Consider the following 19,839-nt stretch of genomic DNA (forward strand, 5'->3'; position numbering starts at 1 on the left):
ATGTTGGGCCACGAAGTCTACACCGCCACGTCCTTAAAATTCAGAGAAATTAAGGATGCATTTGAGGGCCACATTTCGAGCAGCCTTTGGATTGGGACAGCCTTCGTCGCGTCGCTGTGACGTAATCGGCCTTAAAATGCGGCCTTTAAGGCTGCAGACCCTGAATTGGGATACAGCCTATGTCTTTAAGATGCCTGGATCCACCATTCCTCCACCACCATGCTTGACAGCTGGTATTAGGTGTTCGCGCTGACATGCTGTGTTTGCTTTTTGCTCTTAATCGCTGTGCATTATCTCCAAATATCTACAGTTTGGTCAGGTCCATACGAAGGATATTGTTCCAGAGTTCTTGCGATTTGTTCAGATGCAACTTTCTAAAGCTAAGCTGCGCATGTTTTTTGTTGTTTTTTAAGAGCTTTTTCCTGGCAATCTTTCTAAACATTAAAACTTAACATTTAACATGCTAACTGAAGCCTGTAGAGTCTGATATAGCTTTGCTGTGATGTCTAGTCCTTGGTTTATGTTAACACACACTTGAATACTCCAGACCTGCAAACTGCTAAAACTCCTGGTTTTATCGCGGTGCTTACACTCTCTGCTGATCACTTAATCAAGAGCATTAGCAGCGCTTGGTTGCTCCTTACCTCAAGTCCTATGGTAATGGAATACTTCTTTTTCATAGGGCTCACTATATGTTCTCATGTCATGTCGAAAGTTGAAGCTGCAATTCCAGCAAACCTAAGTTCTTTGAATTTTGATGTTGGAGTTTGTTATTATGAGTTGGAAAACTCGTTACCATTTAAAAGGTCATCTGTAGCCAGCAGACACTGTTAACATTACTGCAATTGCCCTGTGAAGGCATCATTATGAAAACCCGCACTCTTAACACCTTTTTAGACAGCTAACACGAAGCAGCGACATTAAAATGGCAAACCGGGGCTGCTGTTCAAGCTGTTTTTAGTTTACTTGCTGTGACTCTGCAGTCCCTGACAGCTGCCACCCACCTGTTTGACTGACGTGCTGAATTTGGGGGAACTGTACTGCGGTGCCTAATATACTGTGCAGCCAGTCGGATATTTTAAAGCTGTACGATGATGAATATTCTACAGAACGGGCGAGCGTGGGTCAGGATATTTATGTTTAATTTATACTTTAAAGCAAGCAAAGATTGTGTAATATTAAGAGGGGCAATCAGTTATATTTTAGCGATTGCTCCTTTAGCGGCGGCTCAAACAGTCACTGATTGATTCAACAGTCTCTCAACTGCTTCCTTAATATGGTTTAAGTGTTATCAATGCTTATGTTTGGTAGTGTTATGAATAATCCAGATTCCCAGGTCTTCAAGCGTATTCTAGCTTTTGTATTTTAAACAAATAACCACACAGAGTTACCAGCGAGTAAATGGACCACATACAGTATGCTAGCTTAGCCCAACTGTTCTGCTGTGGCCACTGCTGCTCTCCTGTTAATGGAGTCCTCCAGCAGAGCCCTCCAACCATGGTAGCCTCATTAGACTCTATGCCCGCTGAGTGAGACGAGCATGAATGGAGGGCAGCAGCACAGGGCCTCCTGGCTGCAGAGTTGGCATCGAAACTGGCATCTGGGAGCCCCAGACATGAGTAGTGTGTCTGATGGGATTAACTGGCTGTGGCGAAAGAGAGACAGAAGAGGAGAGGTAGCCCAAGCTTCCAAATTAACTGTGCAAGACTGAAGGCAATCATCGGGGAGAAGGGGGCTACAGCACGACAAGTGCTGGTGGATAGTTATCAAAAGAAAAGGAGAAGGAATTCAAGTCTTCTGACCTGCAGGAGTGGACTCGGGAAACATGTGGACTAATTCTGTGATAGCGACTGGGCTCTTCATTTACCCAGCAGTACTGTTACAATTAGCATATTTTATTGTAAAACAATCTTCCATTAATCGTATCTGCTTGAGAATGAATGTGTGCAAATGTGCTGAAAAAGACAAAAATGCATCTGACAGAGAATAAGAACGCGCGTTTCAGGATGAAAACACATTACATTCACTCATCCATGTTTCTAAGCAGTGCTGCAGTTTTGTGGCTGTTTGTTTGTGTACATTCTGTGTCTGTTTGCTCAGGCGAGTATGTGTAAGTGTGTGAGTGTGTGTGAATGACAGGCATGAGTGGATCACCCTGCCATGACAGAGTCTATCGATCAGCGTGTCAGCGTCGAGGGAAAAGGTTAATCTGCCCGATGCCAGCCCCGCGCCTCACCCCATCTCTGGCCTGCCCTGCATCCCGCCCCAGCCTGCTCCCTCTCTTATCAGGATTAGAGGAGTGTACAAAAGGGCAGAGTATTCCCAGGACACACGCTGACCTTCAGTAATCCCACCAACCTGCCGCTCTGCTTATAATTAACATCAGGAACAAAGATGAAAAATCCCTAGCCTCCTTGTGTAGCGTTCCTCCAACTGAAAGTCTCAAAGTAGAGAAGGAAAAAGTTACAGTAGATTCAAAGACTGAAAGCACACAGTCTTGCTTCAGTAATATGTTTTGAATGGCCAGGAGAGCCTAGCTGACATTCTAGAGGTGCTGACTGGCCTCCTCATGCTCCCCAGCGCACACACCCTAAACACAGACTGGAGAAACATGCTGAACCAAGCAGGGAGAAAGAAAACTGTTCTTGGGATCAGTAGACGCTACTGTGGAGAAGGAATGTTGAGCACATAACAGAGGACTGTGTCTGTTCATGTGTGTGTGTGAGTGTGAGAACACACTCACCGGGTCTTGGTTCATCTGCACTATGAGTTGTTTCACAGCGTGCAGTGTGGGGTGGGCCCATGGAGAGGGATCCTGCCAGTGTCGATTCAGGTCGAAGCCCATCAGAGAACACCTGTACACACAAGCATGTGCGCACACACACACACACACAGATAATAGAAAATCAAATCCGTTTCGCCTTACAAATGACTAAAGGCACCTTGTGGCCACAAACGGTGCAAAGTTGCACATGCTCAAAGCTTAAGTTTAAAAGTGACCTCTTGTCTTTTTTATACAGTTTTTCACTAATTAAAAGATGATTTTAGTATCACATGCTGACTCTGCCACGTTATAAAAATGATATAAAAAAAAAGCATCCCTGTGCCTGAAATCACTTCCTTACTTAAATGAGTAATTTTTTAAAAACATTCAGGATATCAGGTTTGTAAATTGTCATCTTTTTTCTTTTTTTCAGCACTTTTGTTTCTTTGTAAAAAGCTCCAAATATACAAACACGGAATAAAAGATGGAAGCAGCATCAGTGTAAATTGTAAAATGTGTAAATGTGCATTCTTTTTAATGGACAGCAGGGGGCGACTTCACTGTTTGCAAATAGGTTTTGACTGTACGCAAAACAGCCCTCGACTCCTTGCCTCTGTGACCTCAGTAAACACATTTCTGATAACTTTAATGGCTTTTTCACTTTTTACTGAATAAAATTATTAAAGTTATAAAGGAGGATCGTAACGTGCATTCTCTAACTAACTATTTATCAGTCACAATTCATTAGCCAATCAGCTTGCGGTGTCCTCGGTTGCAAAACACCAACGCTCAGCTTGAGGGCTCTGTAACCAGTGGGTGGCGTCACGATGGCTATCTTACTACTACGAGTATACTAGCATTTATTGCACACTCGAAATTCAAATCCTCTAATAAAAGGGCAGCTGCTAAATATGATAGTAAACTGAGATTGATTCAGGACAGAAAAATGTTGGCCACAAATTCTTACTAGATTCAGCTCGGCAAGTGTTCGAAGAGAGGAAAAAATCCTTGCAACAAATACACATGATGCATTATTGGTAAGAAACGGTAGACGCATTAGAAGCAGACTGGGAATGAGGGAAGTGCATGAACTTGTAATCAAAGTCCGGCTGACCGGGAGCTGAACCACGGATGATGCGGCACGTGCCCCAAACATTAGGCTGCTGTGGCGCCCAACCTTATAGTGTTACCAGGAGTGTCAAATTGCCATAATGGGACGCTTACATCTAAATATGCGCCCTAATCTGCTGTGCTTTGTGACATGTCGATCTTTGACATTTGCTAAAGCCAGTGATAATGACACAGGAGTTACTGATACTGCAGGGCAACTGAGCAACGCAGCCAGCCATGAACAAAATACTCATCCCAGGTTAACTGCAATTGATTATTTGCTCTGCATGCATCCATTTCAGTCTGCTCTCCACTGTGTCCTGCTGAGGTAGCTGTGTGGTTTCTGTGTATGCGTTCTGTGTGTCTGTGTCCACGGATGAGGACTATAACTATTCACCCACTGTCAATATGCTGGTTATCACCACTCAGTGCAAAAACAAGCCAATAACAATAGCCTGAACCATCACCAGTCGCACTGAATGGTACTACTGAGATTGTCACTGTGGGAAGCAACTAAAGAATCCCTGCACATGTATTTTGGGGACAGGGGCAAGGCGCCGCCACTAGATGGCGTTCACAAACGCAGTGGGAGAGTGTTGCATATCTTGGTGAGCATTAGTATTCTGAGGGCTGAGCCTATTAAGTAAAAGGCAATTATGAAGAAGGGAATGAGAGGAGAGGAAAACAGAGGAGAGGAGGATGCCCACAGAGCTGCAGCAGCAGTGTTAAAGACAGAGTGGAGGAGAGGATGGACAGAGAGACTGGCAAAGAGAACAGCCCTACAGCCAAATACTATCTTCTAACAAATGCACTGCTGTGAGCTATATGAATTCATTAAGCTCTCTAAAGGTGGAGTTAAGAGGATATAACCCCACAGAGTGTGATACAAAACCATGTAATGTGTGAGTTCTACTCAGTGTAGGGACGGTTTAAAATCAAGAATTAAAACATGCACATTCGTGTACCTGTAATTGCCCAGGTAGACTCCGTCGGGATTTAGCATGGGGACTATCTTGAAGATCACATGATCTCTCAGGATCTGAGCAACAGGGTGCTGGCTCACCAGGAAGTCGATCACACCTATGAAACACAGGCACACACACGGAGGAAAATAGACTTGAAAAGAAAACCAAAGGCAAGGCTGGCAGTTAATTGAGTTTTGAGAAACAAAAGGAGAAGGAAGGACAGCGAGGGGCATCATCAGAATCGAGGGAGGAATAGGAGACGTCAAGCCTAAATCGATACAAATGGAATGGAGCTGACGGCGCTGGAAAAACAGACAGCACACGGCGGACTAAAAGCCAGCTCATCTGATCCATGGTGATGCATATGCACACTGAGATAGATAGATAGATAGATAGATAGATAGATAGATAGATAGATAGATAGATAGATAGATAGATAGATAGATAGATAGATAGATAGATAGATAGATAGATAGATAGATAGATAGATAGATAGATAGATAGATAGATAGATAGATAGATAGATAGATAGATAGATAGAGAGCGAGCACACTTTACCTTTCCTACCTATAAACAAAGGAACCCAGCAGGAGCTAACCTGACCACTCTGAGCCGATGGAAAGGAGCAACAGAGCCATTAAATCCTGCTAAAAGACAATTTCCCAAAGGTTCCTAGTTTTTCAAGATGCTTTATTAGTTTTGAGTTACCAGAGCTCAGGAGCAAAGACACTGCAACACCACTGTATTTCAGGACTATAGTTCGAGTTGTTGTATAGAAATAGAGGCTCAGGTATCTTCTGTTAAGTTTCAAGCATATTATACTCAGGTGCAAGGTCAGAATTATTTGTAAGTGTGAAAGGACTGACTGCTACGTATAGTTTCCAGACAATATAAGAGATGTGTTATTATTGATCACATGTTGAGCTTTTTTTTGTATATTTTAGTACGATGAGCTGGTCTCTTAATTAGTCTGGTTTAATGGTTTGTTTTGCCGCTACAGCCTGTGTGCAGTCCAGATCTGTCTGGAAGCATTTAGTGTTTTATGAAATGAAAAATACAACAAAAGGAGCAGACAAAACCATTGAGATCACAACAACAGTATTTCTTGTTTTCAACATGTTTGCATTTTACACTGTGTCTCAACTTTTTTTGCAAATGTGATTGTGCTACATTTAACATGTTTGGAAAGAATTTTCCAGTTTGAAAAAGGCTAATGAGGTATAATGTAATAATAATGTGATCTCAGCTGGAGACCAGACATTTTGGTACTTTTAATATTTGTTTTTCTGAGTCTTGTGATAATTTGGTAAACGGGCTTTTTAATAGAAATAAAAAGTTTAAAAAAATTAAACAAACGAAAGATCTTTAAACAAGGATTTTGAGCCGTTACATCAGCTGGAGAAACCACGGATTATAAAATAAATCTTCAATTTGTTCATTTCATTTTCAGGGCGTGCAACGATGATTTAGAATTTTTTGAAAAAGTGATGTAAAACATGAGTCAACAGTAGCAATAAACATCCTGGTTACTAACAGCAAAATGTATACGTGCATTGCTGACATACGCTGCTGTGCACACAGGTGAGTGGTTCTGCATTTGAATCAATGACCTCACATTAAAACTTTACCTTGACAAACGAACGAGGCGGGAGACTCTCCGGGGTGAACGCGGGCGGTGAGAAAGACCAGCTTCTTCTCCCGTTCTGCACTCATGCGGTCTAAACAGGGGTAGTGAGAGGAGTTGGCGAGGAGGAGAAGAAAGGTAAAGACAGGGCACCAGAGGGAGAAAGAGGTGGTGCTGTTAATGCATAAAATTCTATCAGACCTGCAGAGCAACTCCAAAAAACGTATTCTCGGACACAAAATAACAATTGAGAGTTGGTATTAAACTTAGATATACATGTAACCCATAAAAGTCCGGTGTGAGAGGTTGGGTCAAAACACAGGCTGACCTCACAGTCTATTTTCAGCCAGATACACATGAATCAATCATCAAACCAACACACGCCACAGAATATTCAATAGATAAGGTGAATTATACATCTATAGGGGTCAGGCTCTGCTTGCAACAGGTGTGACCTGATAGAGGTCGTCTTTGAATTAAGACTTCAGGCTTGCTAAGGAATTCTCTGTGGCTCGACGCTCCACACCTACTCCTTGGAGATGGTGTTGCACAGATGTGTTTGACTTTTCTTGAGCTTTTCCGCTTTACTGGTGTATTTTTGCATAGACAAGGACCACTAAACCTTTTGAGGTTAAACATCAACATCATATTTCTTCATACCAGCAGTGTTGGGGAGTAACGGAATACATGTACCGCCGTTACGTATTTAAAATACAAAATATGAGTAACTGTATTCCGTTACAGTTACCGTTTAAAAAGGTGGTATTTAGAATACAGTTACTTTGTTGAAATAAATGGATTACACGGCGGTACTTCCCTGTTTCATATTGTGGCGGGTCAGGACTGTTTGGTTTTGTTTGACAGCTACGTTCTGTTGTTCCAGGCGGCAGCGTTGCGGTTGCCATGGTTACAGGGTGACGCTCTCTCTCTGCGTGTTTCCTGGGTGAGAGAGGCCTTTTTGTTGTGCTAAGCTAATAGGCAGAATGCTACAGGTATAGCTCTAAAGAATGTAGCATCATAGGCAGTGTAGTCCGTGCTGCAGGGAGAATGGACTGCCATACACGTTATGTGTCTGTGAGCGAGGGAGGGAGAAAAAGGAAAAGTACGAGCTGTCATCGAGCAAAAACGGGAGCTGGAAGCATGTAAATATAATAATAACCACTGCAGTCAAGAAGAGTGCCTGACGAGCCCAGCTGTAAGTAAGCTATTAAGACTCGACTGTACACCGTGTTCGTGTTTTCCTCCGAAAACAATAAGTTCTGTTGGAGCAGCCTTTCAACGCCTCTCTCTGTCTCTCGCTAGCAAAGTTGACCCAGACAACAAAGTAAAGCTAGTTTTCGGCTACGAGCCTGACACAGAACCCACCGTATTAGTCAGAGGTCCCTTTACTACGGTTTGGAGCCGCGGACCTTCAGTAACAGTAATAAATCACAGCAATAGTACATTCATGTAGTTGTAAACAGCATGATAATATATTAAGTAATCCAAAGTATTCAGAATACGTTACTCTCATTGAGTAACGTAACGGAATACGTTACAGAATACATTTTGGGGCATGTATTCTGTATTCTGTAATGGAATACATTTAAAAAGTAACCTTCCCAACACTGCATACCAGTGTGAATGACTATAATCTAATCATCTCAAGCATGATTGCATTGCTAATATTGAAAACTAAGCAACATAAAGCTAAATAACATAAAAAAGCCAAACAGGATCTATTCATTCAAACCACAAAGGTTAAAGTTTTGCTGTTTTCTTGGCCCGTGTTTCTCTTCTAATCTGCTGTTGCTAATGGATGAAAGCGATTGCGTGCTTCATTGCGATACACAAACTTAATATCTTATCGATTCTTCCACCTCTTCTGCTGAGCACAGAAAATGCTAATTAGCAACAGGGTATGCACCTTTCCTTCTCTTTAATTCCAATTTAACCTCAGAGCAATGAGTGTGTGCTTCACGCGTGTCTGTCTGAGTAGTTTGGAGTCGTAAACAAAAAAAAAAGCATTGTTCCATTTAAGCACTCTGCCTCTGATTTTATTTCGCTTTTTCCTCCCTCTGCCCTTCACAGAGACAAATGGCTTTGCCATTCAGGAGTCTCCGCGGAGCGGGGCAGGGCGTTTGTTGTAAATGTGAGTGCTTGCGGTTTCGCTGGCCGCTGGGTGCTCGGTGTCTGTGAAATTCCATCACTTACAAATTCTACTTTGGCCTCGACCCCGGGCCACCGTGTAGGCTCCAGATACAAGAGCACAGCCATCGCACACGCTCAGATACACACACTCGCCGTACAGTGCAAAGCTGCAATCAGAAAAGGGAAAAAGGCACACAGCCATTTTCCCTACAGTAAAACCAAGAACCCAGAAAGTTGTGAGCCAAACTGGAGGCAGCTGCCAAGGTCCCGACTGTCTGGGAATTCAACCATCATAGCCATGCTACATTTAGTCTCAGTGCTAGTGTGCCCTTGCTGCTTCATCAAAACAATCTCTTCCAGCAGGCTCCTGGAGCTTACAATGGATGTACTGTTTATCCCACATCGTTCTGCGAGTATCTGTGTGTATGCGTGTGTTTGCTCGTGTGTGTGTGAGACTACGTCTCCTCAGGGCTCTCACAAATGCTCCCCAAGTAGTTGTTGTGTTTATGTGTCTGTATCTCTGCATTCCTCTGTATCTGACTGTGCGCAGCCAAGCACTGTAGCACAAAATTAAGTCCCACTATTCCATAGGCACACTGACACCCGCAGGGAACCTGGAGGATACACCACAGCTAGGTTATACATAAAAGGAAATCAGGCCGAGGTGTGTGTCGCACGAAGGTAACACAAAGGTTAGGGTCAAGTTTCGTTTGAGTGTCGAGCATAGTTGTGCAGAAGCGTCTCCTGACCTCAAGGTGTCAGTAGAGATCAGCAGCCGGGTGGCTGTGGAGCGAGACTGGAAGAGCAGCTTGGAAGACACGAGGTAAAGAGAAAGAGAAAGAAAGGTAGCTTTCTCAAGGCGTCACAAATGATCTCATTCGCCTTCCTGGAAAAATCTTTTTGTTTGTCTTTGCTGACAGTTCTCAGGAATCAAAGTACAAACAGAGAACATTCCTCCACCAATGAATGCGTTTCCTCAAGAGTAGGAAACGTCAAACTAGCATCACTCTCACTTCAGTTGTTTGACAAGCCAAAATGGGTTTTTTGAAATGAATAGTTTTATTACAAAGCTGATATAAAAGAAATATAAATCATCAAATAATACAGACATGTGACAAGTTGGAACCAGCAGGTGACGTTATATTTTGCCATAACTCATTAACTTAAGGATTAATGAGTGCAAATATCTGTAAAAACTGACAGCTGATTGACCGATTAAGTAAACATTTCATAACTATTCTGGGTTGAATTCAAAATCACGGCCAAAAATGGTGATACTATATAAACACACGGATAGTTTTGTCCTCTGTGTCTCATGTTGGCATCACAGATCAGCCACATGCAGGGGAAAAAGAGGGGGTTTGCTAATTTGCCAAACCAAAATATACATAGCCGTAGCGAATGATCACACAGTGCTGGAAATAAGAAACATAAGCATGTGTTAGGATGAGACGGCTGGTGCGTCTTCAGCATGAGAGATGTTTCCATTATGCAGTGGTTAGAAATGAATATGTCGGAGGGTTTGGACAAACCATTAGAGAGGCAAAGTTGAGATGATTTGGACATATGATGAAAGAAGGCATGCAGGGGGTCGGTGTGACGTAAGGTGGATGATTCTGTCCCCTAACAGGAGCAGCCCAAAGAAGAAGTATTATGTCACGAGTGGTTTTATTATTGTTATTACTATTGTTATTCACCCCAGCTGGTCTTGGCCAGTGTTGGGAAGGTTACTTTTAAAATGTATTCCATTACATAATACAGAATACATGCCCCAAAATGTATTCTGTAACGTATTCCGTTACGTTACTCAATGAGAGTAACGTATTCTGAATACTTTGGATTACTTAATATATTATCATGCTGTTTACAACTACATGAATGTACTTTTGCTGTGATTTATTACTGTTACTGAAGGTCCGCGGCTCCGAACCGTAGTAAAGGGACCTCTGACTAATATGGTGGGTTCTGTGTCGGGCTCGTAGCTGAAAACTAGCTTTACTTTGTTGTCTGGGTCAAGTTTGCTAGCGAGAGACAGAGAGAGGCGTTGAAAGGCTGCTCCAACGGAACTTATTGTTTTTGGAGGAAAACACGAACACGGTGTACAGTCGAGTCTTAATAGCTTACTTACAACTGGGCTCGTCAGGCACTCTTCTTGGCTGCAGTCGTTATTATTATATTTACATGCTTCCAGCTCCCGTTTTTGTTCGATGACAGCTGTACTTTTCCTTTTTCTCCCTCCCTCGCTCACAGACACATAACGGGTATGGCAGTCCATTCTCCCTGCAGCACGGACTACACTGCCCATGATGCTACATTCTTTAGAGCTATACCTGTAGCATTCTGCCTATTAGCTTAGCACAACAACAACAAAAAGGCCTCTCTCACCCAGGAAACACGCAGAGAGCGAGCGTCACCCTGTAACCATGGCAACCGTAACGCTGCCACCTGGAACAACAGAACGTAGCTGTCAAACAAAACCCAAACAGGCCTGACCCGCGACAATATGAAACAGGAAAGTACCGCTGTGTAATCCATTTATTTCAACAAAGTAACTGTATTCTAAATACCAGCTTTTTAAACGGTAACTGTAACGGAATACAGTTACTCATATTTTGTATTTTAAATACGTAACGGCGGTACATGTATTCCGTTACTCCCCAACACTGGTCGTGGCAGACGGCCGCCCGTCCCTGAGCCTGCTTCTGCTGCAGGCATCTTCCTGCTAAAAGGGAGTTTTTCCTTCCCACTGTCGCCAAGTGCTTGTTCATAGTGTTTGGGGTTTCATCTCTGCTATATAGCGCCTTGACGTGACTGTTGCTTTGATTTGGCGCAATATAAATACAACTGAATTGGATTACATCAATTACCTACAACTAGTTTAACCATAGTTATTTATTTGGCCTTTTTAATGCGTATATTTCTTTATATATAGTATCTATTTAAGTGTATTCAATTTAGTATCATATTGACTCTACTTACTTATTATATAATTGTATTTGTACATCACTGTTGTGATTTATGTGAAGTGCTGTAACTGTGATCAACCAAAATACAGCACCTACATATGTTAGCGATCCATCAGGCGCCTTTTTTTGTGACGTAAATTCTTCATGGAGACGTGGTAGAGTGCCTACACGTGAAAGGTTATGTTTCTCAATTACGAATCTCTTTAATTTTAACTTCACGGCTCCACTGGCCTGTCACAACAGCTTAGAACATGACTTAAAAAATCTAAGATTTAGGTGAGAACGAGAATGGAGGCGTACGCTACAGTGAGAGGGAGGCGGCTGAGCAGGGGGTGGAGGGGGAGTTGACAATGAGTGAGTGAAGGCAGCGGAGGCGAAATTTATGCCCACGCTACCAAATCAAAGAGCTCCCTCAGCATATTTCTCACCTGCCAAAGTCACGAGCCGCACTAACTGCACATTACCGCTCATTCTCTCGCAGCTCGCCAGGAGGAAATAAAAAATTAAAGGATGTCAAACTATGATCAGCTCTGATAAATATGGAAATTACCAGCGAGAAGGAAAGTGCCAGTGAAAAACAACATAAATCTAATGGATTCTGAAGGTCAGCCCTGATTGTGCTGGTCAGCTCTTTCTGTGACAGCAGGCTCGGGAACTTGGGGTTCAGTCTCATAAGTTGTGACGTGATGTAATTAACTGAGATCTTCTTCATCGTTCTTCTTCGGCGCGTACAAAGGAAGCCCCGTCAAGACCTTCTGGAAGACATGGCATATATTTAAATACATTTACCCTTTTTTTAGACTAAATTTGATTCAAGGAGATAGAGGTAGACTTAGCTTGCGTTTTAATATTATTGTTGTCCAAACTTTCTGACGTAAAAGGCACTAAACTGTGCGACTATCCTCACTTTACTGGACCCTAAATAGCATCTTGGGTTTTATATTAAAGCAGATGAAATATGGAATATCTAAACACTTTGGCACACTGCAGGGAGGGATAATGTGCTCCTGCATATACTGCAGCCCTTTTTCCATATACACAGTTTTTAAAAAAGCATATTATACACCAAGTCTCCAGACCAAGGCCTCCCTATTTCTCTGCCTCCACCCCCCCTAACTCTGCTCTGTGGATTTTACACTGTAATAAATTAGCCTCTCTTTGGTGAGATGGCAACAAGACACGCTTGAAGCTCTGCTCGATGTGTCACGTTGAGGATGGGCGCGAGCTGTAAATTGTCACTGGCGTTGAATTTATACAGAGCCTTGGGATGAGCTGCGGTGCTGTATACTGCCCAGCTGAGTGAGACCCAACAAGCATCAAAGCTTTGTGCTTCTTCACCCCCACCCCACTCCACCTGCTGACACCACCCCTCTGCCACCTCAAGGACAACCGGAGAGACGGAGAGAGGAAGAAAAAGAAAAAACGGAGACAGAGAGAGATGGCGGTGTGTGCTGAAGAGCAGAGGGCTCTAAAGTGATAAGAGTTTTATGATGCTGTTTTCTTCCCCAGGAATTGACCAGGTCCGCGACTTAAGTTCTGTGTATGTGCATGTGGGTGTGTTTGCGTCTGTAGGTGCTCGAGAGCCTGTGGCGTGTCTCAGATTTATTCATCTCATATTATTGTGGGGAGGCAGGGGTACCGCCAAGGCCTCCCCACATATTAATAAAGCATCCCCTGTCGCTTCACACACCACACATTACACAGCTAAACTCTCAGAGAGGTGAGAAGGGGGGGGGAGAGGGAGGGAGCGTAGGAGAGACGCCTAAAGGAGAAAAACAGTATGAACGTTACTAATTGTCATGAAAATAGGAATCCTGGTGTTTTCTCTGAACAGACAAAGAAATGAAATCTACAGAGTGGAGGATATTTACACAGACAGGTGTGAGGACGGAAACACAGAGGACGACTGGAAAGATAAAAGGAGAAAGGACGGCGAGGGGGAGACAGAGAAGCAAACAGACAAGAGGCGAAGAGGAAAACAAAGAGAAGCCAAAAACCAGCAAAACAAACACAAGAAACTTTACTCAGCTACTTTATAATTTGCTTAGCGAGTGCATAAGATCCTTGCATAAGGGGATCGCCTATAAACTGCTGCATAAAAACACACTCGCATTAATTCCTGATTGCCCAAGTTAGTTTACCAGTGTAGCTAGGCTGCAGCGATACGAAGCTATTTGTAATCTGTGAAAGCGCAAACTCACAAATCCGCTCTTACACTTAATGATGCCACTAAAGAAGAAATCAAAAGCAGGAAAGTTAAAGACAGATGTGAGCCGGCCTTGTGTTTTGCTTTTTCTTTTACCTGTTTCTTGCAGGTAGGTGGAGCTGACCCAATTATTGATGCAGCACACCTGAGAGGCCAGTCCCAGTGTATATAAAGACATCTTGACTGAACCAGCAGGGCGCTGGCTTTGGGCTCTGGCTCTCTCTGTCTGGCACCCATCATGGAAGTTTCAGTTATGGCTGTTATGTCCTTTAAATGGACTTTAAGTTGCTTTACCTAATTTCATTAAATATGTCTTACAGCCTTTAAAAGCCTGTGTGTGGTCTCCCTCTTGATTGCCACTTCCTATGAGCCGGGTTGCGACAAATGGGGGCTCGTCCGGATTTGTGACACAGAAAATATGTCAAAGTCTGACATCTTATGGGAGGGATCCTAAAAACTGTTACAGTGGGATGACTTAATGATCTGTGAACAAAGACAAAATACATCGTTCTTCACTCTCAGATCAAGATAACTGCCGTCACAACGATAACAACAACTTGGATGAATTCCAAATTACTAAATGTGTCAAAAGTCGCCCGGCAGGTTCTTTGTCAGGGTTCGTCTCCACAGCTTCGTTGGCATTTTCCTGTAAATCAGTCCAAGTTTTGTACAGAAGAGCGGATCTGAAATTCCTTCGCACCTGATTCATGTCACAACCGATATGATGGCTCTGAGTCAGAAGCTTGTGAAGAAGTCATAGCAAGAACTGAGTGGCGCAGCAATGAAAAAGTACATAATATCAGTGTAACTCTGTTACTGCTTACTAGGTAGGGAGCCCTTCTCAGGGTTCATAATGGTTTGCTTTTCTTCCTCAAGCTTGAGCTGACAGGGAGAAGCAAAAGCTTAGCTGCCTCCATAAAAGCTCAACTGTCCCACTGTCGTACATGTTATTTTGCTGTGTTATCTGAAAATTTACAATGGTGGGTCAAAAATTTTAATTGCTGCCTTTGGCTTTATTTATTGAGCTCACTGTTCAATTACGGGCTACGTCTTGTAAATTGTATTACTCAACATGACAGCGTAATTGCTGTTTGAAAGCCCTCAGTAAATTGGAGAAAAGTCATTTTGAATTGGACGGAGGGGACAGAAAGACAAAGGCAAGTGAGCCAAAGGTAAAAGGGGACACGAAGACGTGGCTAGATTAAACCGCCTCTGCCTCTGAATTCTCCCTTTACAAACTCATCCTGTCGTCTGCTCGTCTCTGCACTCGTTTCCTTCTCTGTTTCCTTCATCCTTGACCATCTTGGGTGTGTGTGAAGCTGACGATCGCAATCAAAAGCAGAGATGCATTGGTCAGAGGTGTGTCTGAATGTGTGTGTGCCTTTTACAGAGAGACAGCACGGGCCTCGGGAACGGTCGGTCCGACTGGCATCGCATCCAGACGGGAAAAGGGGGGAGGGAAAAAGTGAAGGAGAGACAAGAAAATTGGGAGAGTCATAAAAGGGATGAAGGGTGGAGGGAGACAGAGTGGTGGCAGCAGAGGAAACCCTCGAGAAGACAGCATGTAAATATGCCAACGGCGGGCCTCTTAAGTGGAGATGAAGAGGCGGCAGGATAAAAAGCACTGAGCACTGTGTGATTATGGATCAATTTGCCGCAATCAAGCCCCCTTATGGCTGGTCCCTGTGAAATGGAGAGATTTCTGCTCTTCAAGGGCAGTCGTGATGACAGTGGAGGTCACAGACGATGGGAGTGACAGAGTGAGACACGCTGACGGGAGGAGACGAGCGTCGGAGGGGAAACGTGCCGTCCTAAACAAGGTGCTAGCCAGCCATCAGTATTCAAGCCTGAGCTGAAGGGCTTTCTAATTATGTTAACTGAGAGGTGGTGGTGAAATGCAGGCCTTTGGTCATCATTGACCACAGAGCAGAGAGCCACCAGTGCGAGCTCTGGTCACATTCTGCCAACAAAATGAGCACTCAAGTGGACGCTCTATGACTCTTCTATTTTATGCACTGTAAAAATTTCTGGCAGCATTTGGAGGTTTTAACGTGTGTGCCGTGTTGCACTGGAGATTTGATGGCATCTGTTGGCTTGAAATCTATTTGTTTTTTCCAAAATTCGTGTCCTTTAAAACACAGGACATCCTTATTTTTACATCCTGGGATAAAACAAACTCAGTTATAGGCCAGAAAGGGTTGAGAAAGCCTTCCTCGTGACTGTTTGCTTTCGCTTTGATCTATTTTACTCTTTGTCTGGTCTTCAGGGCCAACAACAGCGGGGTTTTCTCATGCCGTTTAGAAGCAGCCCGTATCTCTTTGCAGTCACATGCGGCTTTATGAAAGCCCCTAAGTGTTGAGCATGGGTGCGATAGGCACTTGTCACAGAAGACAAGACAAAGATCCACTAAGAGAGAGACAAAGAGGGAGCTCTTTCATGTATCAAAAGCAATAGGCCCTTTTGGTGATAGGATATGGCCGTCTGGCGCAAAGTCAGAGGCGGGACTGCTTAGGGTTTAAAGGCACTGGTTGCGGGCCTTTCTGAAACTCTGACTTCTCCTCTCTTGGCTTCAGAAAATGATGACAGGAGGAGAGGAACATAAAAAGGAGGGATGGCTGGTCTGTGCGCGGCATGATACAGAATCAGAGGCAGCCAGTAATAGCCTTTTTTGAAGAATGCGCCACTGAACTTTAAGGGCCGTCTTGCTTGAAAGGACAAGTTACAAATAGGAAGAAAGGAGAGGGAGAAATGATTTCCCAGGGATATACCCCCTACTGCGCTGCCCTATCGCTGCACCGCAGTGTAAGAGTGTGTGTGTGTACTGTACACAACCGTGTATTCGGAGAATGCAACATACCACGCGCAAAGCCAACATGCAATACGTGCGACACATCTCCGCCTGATTTCGAGCTCTAAAGAGACGACGAGGACAGAGTTTGTTCTTAAATGTCATTCGGGCCACTGTTGCTTTTTAAGAGAAGCCGTTACTAAAACCGATCCGACAAGCAGAACAGACAGGCAGTCAGATGTACAGACAGGACTGATGTGTAGTTCTTTATTACTCCGTCTCTTCGTACCTATCAATAATTTCTGAGCCACAACAATACAGTCAGGCTGAGGTAAACAACCGTAGTGCATCCCAGCTTTAATAACTACCATAACACCTTCCAGCTATGTCTTTCATTCTTTTTGTCTTTTTCCTTCGCTTTCTTTTAGATTCTGTCTTCTTGTCTCTCATCTTTTTCTCCTCACGTCTCGACAGCAACACAAAGTTACTGTAAATCACTTTCACTCCTCTCCAACTTTGCTTACATACACACACAGCATGCAAATCACTCGCATTTCTTTTTTGTTTATGGAAGAAATATATGCAGGCTTTGTGTGCGTGTGCGTGTGATCATGTGTGCATTGCGGCCATCAGCTCGGCTTGGCGGCAGCGACAATGTCATTCAGCAGTTTAGTAACAGGCCATTACCCTGTTAATACCAGTCTAATGGGCGGTCTGCTATTTTAAAAGCACAGCCATGTTTGTGCCATTAACAGCCACTTAGTGCTTGTCTCAAATCAACAGGCCATTGGGACACGCGAAAAACAATAACAAAATAACAGAGACAAAGAGATAATATGCCCTTTTTCTTTATTAAAACCATATTCTGTCATAATTCGCGTCACCAATTTAAACGACGCAGTTGCAAAGATGAAAGGAAAGGGCACAAAGAGACTCCACTTTATGCAGCAAACGTCTAAGATTAAACCAATTTGTGCATATGATCATAATATTTAGATGCACTTTTATTTTGATGCTACTGCTGCTCGGTTCTTTTAGGAGGCTAATATTTTAGCATGTTAACGCTGGAATGGTTGTGTTGCGAACATGAAAATACACAAACACATAGATTTAAAAGTAGTACCAGCTTGCAATTAGTCTTTTTAGTGCTACCGCTGGGACTCCAAAAGACAGATTTTTGCAAACTGCATTCCATTTGTTCTTTTGCTTGGTTTGCATTTGAAAAGGCACGTTTAACAAGAGTTTATCTTTCCCCAAATACTTACGTGCCACATTTCTGCTGGTAGCCTGCCAACTTCACTCTGATGATCAGACTGTGAGTGACTGATGCTTGTAAAACAGAGTGTGTCACATGAGAGGTGCTGACAAGTGTGTTTTTGAGCTTTGGACAAGGCCTGCACAGATGTCCCCCCCATTTCCAGCCTCTGTGCTAAGCTAATCTCTTTGTAGGGAGATCCTTAGCTATCTGTCTGTAATATTGCAGTAAATGTGCCATTTAACTCACCGAAAAAGTAAATAGGGGTAAGTCTCCCACCCCACCCTGGACAGGCCACCAGTCTGTCACAGGGCTAACACACAGAGGCTGACAACCATCAATCCATTCTCTTTCACTTATCCTTCTCAGGATCGTGGAGGAGCCTATCCCAGCTAGCATAGAGGCGAGAGGTGGGGTACACCCATAGAGAAAAACAAACATTCACATTCAGTTTCGTATCACCAGGTAACCTAACCTTCATGCATGTTTGTGGGCTGTGGAAGGATGTGGGAGCATGCAAACTCTACACAGAAAGGCCCCAGACTGAATTTGAGGTGAGGTGACAGTGCTAAATACTCTACCACCATGCTGTAACCTAAACCTTACCCAAACATGTCAGACATGGCCTATAAAAAATATCATGCCTTTTGTCTGCACCTTTATCCATGTAGATCTGAAGGGGGGACCACAGATGCTGTCTTCTAAATGACTTTAGTGGATCAAAAGCACAATAAAATGACGATAAGATAAAGTCAGTCTGCTATCCTTTTGCGACTGAATCAAATTGGCAATTAAATGCAATCTATGATAACTAATTACATTCAAAGTGCAGCGAGAATTGATCTGAAAGTCAAGTTCAGAAATTCCTCCACAAAAGGTGACGCAGTTGCTGCAGGACAGGTTTTAACTGACACAGGTGTTTGGCAGCTTTGCTGTTATATAAACATGTAACCAGAATACAACCAGTTAGCAACCAGCTGTATTGAGTCCTCTAGTGCAAAGAGACATGTACCATGAAAGCTACGGTTATTGGTGGAGAAATATGTTCAATGAAAAAAATGTTCTTTTGAACCAACTTTTAAAAAATCAGTCTAATTTGTTACAGCTAAATTTATTATTTTTACTAAGACTACAATTTTGATTTGACTGAAAATGTAAATTTGTATTTTAAAAAATCTTTATTTTTCCAGAATCATAAATGTAAATTGAAACAAACTAACTGCTTTGGTAAAACCTGACTCTAATTTTGTTACATGCGATTTTTTAAGTTCTTTCAACTTATACTTTTTAGTGTAATAAAATACCATTTCTACTTATACTTAATTGAAAATTGGTTTATTATGTCCTCATTCAACTTACTTAATAAAGCTTCACAAAAGTCTATGTTATTCCTTAAAATGTAATAAAACAAAAGCTGCGGTTTTACAAAAAAGCTGATTTCTTGAAGTTAAAATCAAGATTTTTTTTCACAATCAACTTGTTAGAAATGAAGATAAATTCTCCTTTGAAGGACTAAATTTTTATGTTATCTTTTTTTAGCAACACAACAGCTGCGTATGGCGAAAAGACAAACAAACAAAAATAAACCAGACAAAATTGAGCAAAATGATTCCCCATCCCAACCCCCACCAAACCCCTCTTTTTAAACAAAAATATGCCAAATTGAGCAGCTCACCTTTAAATTGATAATGTAACAATGTAACAGCCTTTAACATGAACAGCATTTCTAACACCGTGTGTGCTCACTCATTGCTTCCTAAATAAAATGAAGATAACACACAGAACCCTTTGAACAATGGAGGGGAAAAAATCAGATGCTGTGGTTCTAATTTCTCTCAAATCAAATTAAATCTGTTCCATCCCAATAAAATCTAACAGAAATTCTTTATACTTCTCTCTAGTGTTTCTGATTACAAACAAAAAAAAAAATGCAGTGTCCACATGTCTCTCTGGCTAATCAATGCTCGACACTGAGACTACAGATTCTACGTGTCGTTGTTTTTGTTTCTCCACAAACAGTTTCTGCAGTGC

The 19,839-nt window shown here is 42.7% G+C and overlaps 1 protein-coding gene across 2 annotated transcripts in view; it reads right to left on the bottom strand.

Moving 5' to 3' along the window:
- Positions 1–19,839, bottom strand: part of agbl4 (AGBL carboxypeptidase 4) — a 359,352-nt gene that overhangs the window by 32,533 nt on the left and 306,980 nt on the right. Inside the window, exons 7-9 of one of the 2 annotated variants that reach the window (XM_087836561.1) lie at positions 6,468–6,557; positions 4,840–4,954; positions 2,744–2,855 (exon numbers count right to left, since the gene is read on the bottom strand). In XM_087836561.1, coding sequence (XP_087692687.1) covers positions 2,744–2,855; positions 4,840–4,954; positions 6,468–6,557 — 317 coding nt within the window. The remainder of the gene's footprint in view (positions 1–2,743; positions 2,856–4,839; positions 4,955–6,467; positions 6,558–19,839) is intronic. The other variant, XM_087836562.1, reaches the window with a different exon arrangement.

Source organism: Neolamprologus brichardi, chromosome 23, assembly GCF_056152115.1.
Source record: "Neolamprologus brichardi isolate AB-2024 chromosome 23, ASM5615211v1, whole genome shotgun sequence".
Taxonomy (NCBI): Eukaryota; Metazoa; Chordata; class Actinopteri; order Cichliformes; family Cichlidae; genus Neolamprologus; species Neolamprologus brichardi.